We start from the raw sequence: 10,000 nt of genomic DNA, 5'->3' as shown, positions 1-10,000 counted from the left end.
CCGCCACATACATACGAAGGAAACGATAAAGCCACCTTTCTGGACCAGATGAAGTTATAGAAATATGAAATGAAGTAATGAGGCCTTTCTTTGCACATTATACATTTGTGATTTGTAGCTAGAGAGTTAAGTTATATTATATGTAGCTGAAGAAAGTAAGTGTTTTTCAGTTAAAGTAACAGAGCGAAAGGTAGGTTGGTTTTATTTTTCTAATAGATTGCGTTGGGGACTGATTCAAAGAAGAACAGGCACATGCCATGCAAGAGTCAAGATTACCATGAAAAAGACAACATGGCACTGGAGTTAGTTCATTCATATTTTACCAAATGGTTATGAATAAGCTCTGAAGTCCTATCCACGTAGAAAAACAGCAAGATCACGGGTATATCAGTGTCAGAGAAAATTATTAATTGAGGAATTAATGCAGAACAGTAGGACTTTCTTTTTAAGAGAACAATATTATAGAACATCATTACAGGACACCACTCAAGAGAAATTTTCCAAATTTCTATCGGTAAAAGGAGACGATTTTTCGTCAGTGGCATAAGTTACTAGGACAATTAAAATCTTCTAGCTATAAGAAAAGTTTACATAGATATCGGCAGGATAAGAGAAATAGAATAAATGCTGCGCCGATACTTCGGACATATTATATCGAGTTATAAGACCTGGTGAGAAATGAGCACAGGACTGCTGATAATTGTTGTTGTTGAAGATTGCCTGGCCCTTTTGGCCAGACACGGGCTCTTGCAATCTTGCAGCCCGTAGGTGTTTTGGTAGGATTTATTTGGATAGGTAGTTGGGATGGGGGATATTCTGCAACATTTATTTTAGGATATTGGGATAGGTTTTGGGTGATGAGGGGTTGTTTTGAGAAGGAAGTGGGTTACTGTGGGAAGGGGATACCTTCCCAAGAGCCCTCTGGCTCCAGTCTTAGTTGGAGAGAAAGAATTATAGTAGTAAGTCCCGATAAGAAGGAAAGCTCGGGAAGGAGTTGAAAAATTTTAGTTGGAGATATTGATATAGGTGAATTAAAAAAAAAAACTTCATAGTGGTTTAAGGTTAAGTTTTGAGGTGGGGGGGATAGTGTGAGATTTCAGCTGAGTGAGAGAGAGAGCTGAAAGGAGGGAGTTGTAACAGCTTGAGTAGTAGAGATAAAATGATTTATCAAATATCATTGTATTGATAAAATTTTCAGTGCTATTGACTAACTGTGTTTGATGATGATGCAGTAAGTGCAAACCTATAGTTTCAAAGAAAACCAGTATAAAATTAAGCCTGTTTCTCAGGAAAAGTTGACAGACACTACAATTGGTAGTAATTAAGAAATAAAGGCAGAAGGTTGTCAGAACCACAGAAGGATATCTAACATCACGAACTTCGATACTAGGATATTTTTAATAAGTAAGTATTTAAAAGTGTACTAGCCAAAGTAGCCAGATATTCTTAAGCGTGTACATGTTGCACAGATGAACAAAGATTTTATTATTACTATTATTATTATTATTATTATTATTATTATTATTATTATTATTATTATTCAAGCTAAGCTACAACCCTAGCTGTACAAGGAAAATGCTATAACCCCAAGGGCCCCAACAGGGAAAAATATCCCAGTAAAGAAAAGGCAACAAGGAAATAAGTAAACTAAGAGATAATAATGAACAATCAAAATAAGATATTTTAAGAACAGAAACAACATTAGAATAGATCTTTCATAAATAAACTTTAAAAACTTAAAAAAAGAAAAATAATAATAAGATAGAATAATGTGGCCGAGTGTACCCTCAACTAAGAGAACCACTCTTTGAGTCTTTAACTATGCAAAATTTTATTTTCAAATCTGCTGCTTCTAGAACCGGTTCTCTAGTCTTTGGTATTGCCATAGACTGTGTACCATGGTCTTCCACTGTATTAGGGTAAAGTTCTCTGGCTTAAAGGGACACTCGGTCACACTATATTCTATCTTATTTCTTTTCCTCTTGCTTTTTGAAGTTTTTAAAGTTTATATATGGAAGATTTATTCTAATGTTGTTACCGGTTTTAGAATATTTCATTTTAATTGTTCATTACTTCGTTTGTAGTTTATCTATTTCCTTATTATTTCTTTTCCTCACTGGGCTATTTTTCCCTGTTGGAGCCCCTGGGCTTGGAACATCCTGCTTTTCCGACTATGGTTGTAGCTTAACTAATAATAATAATAATAATAATAATAATAATAATAATAATAATAATAATAATAATAATAATAATAATAATAACCCACATCGATCGAGCCATAGTTATGGACACTAATTTTTAGTTCTAGTGGAATTAAGTTTACTTACTTACTTTTACTTTTAGGGGTTTAATTCTCGCTCTCCATCAGACACTAAAAGTCTGTTCAGGCAGGCCTTGGTGTGTGAAATTTCTCTCCAGTTAATATTTTGCTCTGTATCTTTTCAGTTATTCGCTAGCATTTGTATTCAGGCTTAATAGTTTTCAGATCACTATCATAACACTTTCCAAAGTAATAAGTCTTCATTTTTTTTTTTGAAAGCTGCCACATTTTTGCTATTCTTGACATCAAGTGGAAGGTCGTTGAGGAGTTTCGGTGCAGCATAACAAAACGTTCTTCCTCCTGTTGCATGATCCACACTAATTTCGAATAGTCTATATGGGTCATCAGCATGTCTAACTCTTACAGCAGCGCCAGTAGCTTGAGGGTAGGGGACCAAGCAATCACGAAGATATTTAGGCTTATCACTTGTAAGTGCTTTGTGAGTCAACAAGCAAATCTTAGATTCAATTCTAGCCTTAACAGGTAACCAATGTAGATCGATCAGTGCAGGAGTTATTCTCTCCCGAGGTTTAATGCCTTTTATCAGTCTGGCCGCCCGGTTTTGCACATTTTGAAGCTTTCTTAGTAGTGTATTGGGCAATTTATAGTACAAAGAATTGCAATAATCAAGCCTTGATATTATGTGACTCATCACTAAAATTTTTGTAATGCCCTCTGTTAAATATTTTCTAATAAATGCTATGTTTCTCAGGTGATAGTTATACACTTTCACTGTGTTCACTATTTGGTCCCTCCTTGACAAATTACAATCTATCAATACACAGTTGGATTAAGAAACTTCATTACAATTTCAGACAAATGCTCCGATCTAGGAGGTGGTGGCTGGTGGTTCAACCACTGCTACGGAGTCAACCCTACAGCACCCAGGGGCGTTGAAGGAAACATCAGAACGCTCAATTATTTCTTCTGGTCGTTGAATGAAGAAAAAGAATACACTGGACTTTCTTCCATACGCTTCAAGATCCGACCTAGAGACGACTGAAAGACGGAAGAGGATTTCATTTTCCTTCAGAACTACACTCGAAAGCAGATATTGATTTCCCTAGGAAAAGGATTAGGTGATTTTTCTGATATTGCTAGGTGTTCAAATGATTTAAATTGCAGTGTTGATTTCATATGTAGATAGGTATTAGAACGACCTGCACTGAAGGTGCAAGCCACAGGCTCTTGCGCTAAGACAGCCCATTTCATATATAGCCTACTGTGTCAATTATATCTAAAGATTTTATTATTGGATGAAACTGAATAATTCAATCTTTTTTCTAAAACAATTTTCTGAAAATTAATATTTCTAGGTCTGACTCTCTTAGCGGAAAATCCAATTAATTCATTTCTAAATGCGAAACAATTATTTTTTTTCTAAGGGTGATATATTTCATACAACAAATATTCTTTTGTAACAATGTAACAATATTCATGGGACGAGTAAGTTAACTTTACATTATAAATTTGGCCGTAAAAGGCCTTTGATTTAAGATTTATTAATTGTTGAAAAGAGAATCGTATAATTTCCATTGTTGTTAAAATAACATTATTGTGTTGAAGCAGTAATGTCACTTGCATTAAAAATATTTTAGTTGTAATCACTGCATTTTATCTGTATATCACAAGAATAATAAAGATATATCAAGAAATATTTAGGTTGTTCTTTTTAAATAATTTACATTAGCAAGCTGTAATGTTTTCTGGTAGGTTAAATGTCGAAGAAATCTATCATGGACTGAAAAAAACTTTATAAAGTCTATTAGGTTTAATACATCTGGGATAAGCAGTCTGTTTGGAAGGAACCATTCTCCCCTGAACTCCATTTTAGACTAATATACGAAAGACGTCAGTCACTGTATAGTGCCAGTGTCTTATCATTGCATTTTACGACAAAGGAGAATGGTGTGTGACTCACTGTCTCTTCGTCTTCCTTCCTATTTATTATTATTACTAGCTAAGCTTCAACCCTAGTTAGAAAAGCAGGATGCCAAAAGCCCAAGAGCTCCAATAAGGAAAATAGCCCAGTAAGGAAAGGAAATAAGGAAACAAATAAACTACAAGAGAAGCAATGGACAATTAAAATAAGAGATTTTAAGAACAGTAACAACAATAAATTAGATGTTTCATATATAAACTTTAAAAAAAAAAGAAAAAAAAAAGAGGAAGAGAAATAAGATAGAATAGTGTGCCCGAGTGTTCCCTTTTGTTCAAAATGAGGGCCATCCATCGTGTGGCATGGTAACGTGCGTAACCCTTTGGTTCAAAGTGAGTGTCATCTATCGTGTGGCATCGTAACACCCATAACACTTTGGTACAAAATGAGTGCCATCTATCGTGTAGCATCATAACACCCATAAACCTTTGGTTCAAAATGAGTGCCATCTATCGTGTGGCATCTAACAGGCATAATCCTTTGGTTCAAAGTGAGTGTCATCTATCGTGTGGCATCGTAACACCCATAACACTTTGGTACAAAATGAGTGCCATCTATCGTGTAGCATCATAACACCCATAACCCTTTGGTTCAAAATGAGTGCCATCTATCGTGTGGCATCTAACACGCATAACCCTTTGGTTCAAAGTGAGTGTCATCTATCGTGTGGCATCGTAACACCCATAACACTTTGGTACAAAATGAGTGCCATCTATCGTGTAGCATCGTAACAGCCATAACCCTTAGGTTCAAAATGAGTGTCGTCTATCATGTGGCATCGTAACACCCATAACCCTTTGGTTCAAAATGAGTGCCATCTATCGTGTAGCATCATAACACCCATAACCCTTTGGTTCAAAATAAGTGTCATCTATCGTGTGGCATCGCATCACCCATAACTCTTTGGTTCAAAATGAGTGCCATCTATCATGTGGCATCATAACAGCCATAACCCTTTGGTTCAAAATGAGTGTCATCTATCATGTGGCATCGTAACACGCATAACCCTTTGGTTCAAAGTGAGTGTCATGTATCGTGTGGCATCGTAACATCCGTAACCCTTTCGTTCAAGGTGAGTGTTATCCATCGAGTGGCATCGTAACACCCGTAACCCTTGGATTCAAAGTGAGTGTCATCTATCATCTGGCATCGTAACACCCGTAACCCTTTGGTTCAAGGTGAGTGTTATCTATCGTGTGGCATCGTACCACCCGTAACCCTTTGGTTCTAGATGAGTATTATCTATCGTGTGGCATCGTAATACCCGTAACCCTTTGGTTCAAAGTGAGTGTCATCTATTGTGTGGCAACGTAACACCCGTAACCCTTTGGTACAAAGTGAGTGATATCAATCGAGTGGCACCGTAACACCCGTAACCCTTTGGTTCAAAGTGAGTGTCATCTATCGTGGTGCATCGTAGCACCCGTATCCCTTTGGTTCAAAGTGAATGTCATTTATCGAGTGGCATCGTATCACCCGTAACCCCTTGGTTCAAGGTGAGTGTCATCTATCGAGTGGCATCGTAACACCTGTAACCCTTTGGTTCAAGGTGAGTTTCATCTGTCAAGTAGCATCGTAACACCCGTAACCCTTTGGTTCAAGGTGAGTGTCATCTGTCGAGTGGTATCGTAACACCCGTAACCCTTTGGTTCAAAGTGAGTGTCATCTATCAAGTGGCATCGTAACACCCGTAACCCTTTAGTTCAAGGTGAGTGTCATCTATCATGGTGAATCGTAACACCCCAAACCTTTTGGTTCAAAGTGAGTGTCATCTATCGAGTGGTATCGTAACACCCGTAACCCTTTGGTTCAAGGTGAGTGTTATCTATCGTGTGGCATCGTACCACCCGTAACCCTTTGGTTCAAGGTGAGTGTTATGTATCGTGTGGCATCATAGCACCCGTAACCCTTTGGTTCAAAGTGAGTGTCAACTATCGCATGGCATCGTAACACCTTTTACCCTTTGGTACAAATTGAATGATATCAATCGAGTGGCATCGTAACACCCGTAACCCTTTGGTTCAAAGTGAGTGTCATCTATCGAGTGGCATCGTAACACCCGTAAACCCTTGGTTCAAGGTGAGTGTCATCTATCGAGTGGCATCGTAACACCCATAACCCTTTGGTTCAAGGTGTATCGAGTGGCATCGTAACACCCGTAACCCTTTGGTTCAAAGTTAGTGTCATCTATTGAGTGGCAACGTAACACCCGTAACCCTTTGGTTCAAAGTGAGTGTCATCTATCAAGTGGCATCGTAACACCTGTAACCCTTTGGTTCAAGGTGAGTGTCATCTATCGACTGGCATCGTAACACCCCTAACCCTTTGGTTGAAAGTGAGTGTCATCTATCGTGGTACATCGTAACACCCATAACCCTTTGGTTCAAAGTGAGTGTCATCTATCGAGTGGCATCGTAACACCCGTAACCCATTGGTTCAAGGTGAATGTCATCTATCGAGTGGCATCGTAACACCCATAACCCTTTGGTTCAAGGTGTATTGAGTGGCATCGTAACACCCGTAACCCTTTGGTTCAAAGTGAGTGTCATCTATTGAGTGGCAACGTAACACACGTATCCTTTTGGTTCAAAGTGAGTGTGATCTATCAAGTGGCATCGTAACACCCCTAACCCTTTGGTTCAAAGTGAGTGTCATCTATCGTGGTACATCGTAACACCCATAACCCTTTGGTTCAAAGTGAGTGTCATCTATCGAGTGGCATCGTAACACCCGTAACCCTTTGGTTCAAGGTGAGTGTCATCTATCGAGTAGCATCGTAACACCCGTAACCCTTTGGTTCAAAGTGAGTGTCATTTATCGAGTGGCATCGTAGCACCCGTAACCCTTTGGTTGAAAGTGAGTGTCATCTATCGAGTGGCATCGTAACACCCGTAACCCTTTGGTTCAAAGTGAGTGTCATTTATCGAGTGGCATCGTAGCACCCGTAACCCTTTGGTTGAAAGTGAGTGTCATCTATCGAGTGGCATCGTAACACCCGTAACCCTTTGGTTCAAAGTGAGTGTCATCTATCGAGTGGCATCGTAACACTGGTAAAACCTGGAAATACACTAGGCTTTTTTTTTCGCCAGCAGCGAGCCGTTGCTGCTGAATATGGGAAACCTGGAGCATTTTTCTCTAGATATCGGCTTCCCGACTGAACGAAAAGAAGCCAGCACAAACCGCGAGCATGAATTCGCATGTAAACAAACAACATGACTGCTGTAAATAGGACGTGCTCTTGCCTGGAAATGTTCTGTCCAACAAGCCTCAAAAGATAATAAAAATGTTTGGTCCTCGGTTGCTAGTTGTAGAATTCTTCAATTCACGTAATATTCCGAAAAGACATATTACTGCAACAGTCAGAACATTTTTTAGGTGTCATGATGATTTCAGCTGATCGGTTTCGTTTACACTTTTTTCCTATTTGCTCCTCGAATTGCGAGATCACATTGTGACGCTACAACACTTTCGCTCACTAGCATCGGCTGGAGGTTGGCGAAAACCTCAAACAAGAAATGACTGGTGTGATTCCAGCATAAAGATTCTTATTCCCAAGTTTAATCTATAGAGATCATAAGCTAATATCGCGCACGGTTAACAACTGTCGCTCGCATTATTCTGCACTTCTCTTAAAGGTTTAAAGGCCACTCATGAATGGCAGAGGCAAGGGACAGTGACATTGCCCTAGCTAGCAGCAGAATCCCCTAGAGACTGGCCATATATCCATATGATCAGTACCGAAGGTCCCTCTCTACCCAAGCTAAGACAAGGGAGGGCCAGGCAATGGATGTTGATGACTCAGCAGGTAGACATATAGGCTCCCCCAAACCCTCAATCCTTAGCTCACAAAGATGAGATTGCAGACACTAATAAAAACTATCGAGTTTGAACGGGACTCAAACCACAGTTCAGCAGAACACCAATCAGGGACATATCCCTTCCCATTTTCTTTGGGTATGCCAGTATTGGCTAAGGGAATTTAGATTGCCTGCCTATCTCACTAAAAACAAGTAACTCATATCATTTTGGAAAAGGCATAACTTTGTAGCATATTGATCAGACAACGCCATTTCAGCGGCAAATAATGAAATAAGTTGTCCAAAATTTCTGCCTATGCGAGACAGAGTGATTTTTGCTGTTTTAATCTGCGTTTTATGTGTTAGAGTGTGAATATGAATTAGAATGATTATGAGTTGTTATATTCTCATAACAGTAGCCTAGAGAGTAGTTGAAAGAGCATTCTTGTAGATATGAAGTATTTTTCTTCTTAATTGATTCATGTATCGCAGAAAATAAGCATAAACTTTTTTTGTCATTTTAGGAAAACGCATAATAAGCCTGAAATATAAAGTTTTCAAAAAAAGCAAAATTCAATTTATTGCATAAAAATCGTTTGCAGAAGCCTTCGAGGAAGGCCAGAAATAATAAAATCGTTAACTATGGTGTTACTTAGAATGTTCAGTGGCCGTCAACTGTTATGAATGTAAAAAAAAAAAGCTACGTAATCAAATAAAGAACAACTTCATCTTAAAGTCATTTATTAATACAATACTCATCTCAAAGAGAACGTTTTGAACATACTTTCACCAAGTACTCTAGGTCAGTAAGCGGATGATCTTTTGAGCCACTGAATCTTTGTACTAAAAATTTCCAGACACAGGACTACAATGCTGATAAGGTATCCGCCCACAAGAAGTACAAACATACCCTGGAAATCATGGGAATAATGTTAACATTGCATAAATAGGCAGTGGATCTAAGGCCAGTAGTGAATGAAATACATAGCAAATTATGGGGTCCCAGAAGGGAGTTTGGTCAAATTCTTTTATTCACTTTTGAATATTGTTCGAGGCTAACCTCTTAACTTTATTCCATGTAGTTCTGAGGAACAAAAGATTGATTATTTTTTGTGTACTTACTACAAGGAATTGGAATTTATGATGTAGTCCGTATCTACGTTAGCAAATAAGAAGAAATGTATAACCTAATTTGCATGAGGACGAAATATGGGGTCGTCTTAATGTTTTTAGACATCTTACGTATCATACAATGATTTTGATTTCCGACCCCTATGTCTAGATGGATTAAATCTTTCCTTGAGGTTTAACACAAACAAGATTCTGATGTTACATTGCATCAGGCAATGCTCCTTAATAATAATAATAATAATAATAATAATAATAATAATAATAATAATAATAATAATAATAATAATAATAATAATAATAATAATGCTCCTTACCCATATATTTGCAAAAGACAAGGGCGACATGACGGTGATTTTCGTCGGTGGATTCTTGCACGATTTTGAATTAGCAAAAGCATTTTCCAGCCAGTAATTATAAAGACCACCTTCGACCACAGCTCTTATTCTGTAATTGACAAATTGTTTTGAGGAAATGAATATAATAAATGTAAAGAAAATAATCTTTGGCTGAACAGCTGATGTAATTTTTATGAAATTAGAACATCATTTTGAGAATGTGACTGAAATCTCATGGATACCAGAAAATGAAGAAAAGTCTCAATACTATCAAATGACAAACATCATATGCTAACTTTCATTTATTTTCACCAAACTCACAAGATATTGTACAAATATATATATATATATATATATATATATATATATATATATATATATATATATATATATATATATATATATATATATATAACTGATATAACTCAGATACTAAGACCGGATTTAATGGAGATGTAGATTTTATGATGATGGGTTT

The 10,000-nt window shown here is 37.5% G+C and overlaps 2 protein-coding genes across 2 annotated transcripts in view; one reads left to right on the top strand and one right to left on the bottom strand.

Annotated features, from left to right (window-relative positions):
- The window catches only part of LOC137627647 (fibrinogen-like protein 1), a 25,746-nt gene extending 21,769 nt beyond the window's left edge, over positions 1-3,977 (top strand). The window contains exon 10 of the mRNA XM_068358789.1: positions 3,136-3,977. Coding sequence (XP_068214890.1) covers positions 3,136-3,323 — 188 coding nt within the window. The 3' untranslated portion in view covers positions 3,324-3,977. The remainder of the gene's footprint in view (positions 1-3,135) is intronic.
- Positions 3,978-8,821: 4,844 nt separating this feature from the next.
- Positions 8,822-10,000, bottom strand: part of LOC137627186 (glutamate receptor-like) — a 34,909-nt gene continuing 33,730 nt past the window's right edge. The window contains exons 11-12 of the mRNA XM_068358263.1: positions 9,502-9,631; positions 8,822-8,967 (exon numbers count right to left, since the gene is read on the bottom strand). Coding sequence (XP_068214364.1) covers positions 8,860-8,967; positions 9,502-9,631 — 238 coding nt within the window. The 3' untranslated portion in view covers positions 8,822-8,859. The remainder of the gene's footprint in view (positions 8,968-9,501; positions 9,632-10,000) is intronic.

This window comes from Palaemon carinicauda, chromosome 35 (assembly GCF_036898095.1).
Source record: "Palaemon carinicauda isolate YSFRI2023 chromosome 35, ASM3689809v2, whole genome shotgun sequence".
Classification (NCBI taxonomy): Eukaryota; Metazoa; Arthropoda; class Malacostraca; order Decapoda; family Palaemonidae; genus Palaemon; species Palaemon carinicauda.
Note: the sequence above shows the minus strand (reverse complement) of the source record. Positions and strands in the feature narration are given on the sequence as shown.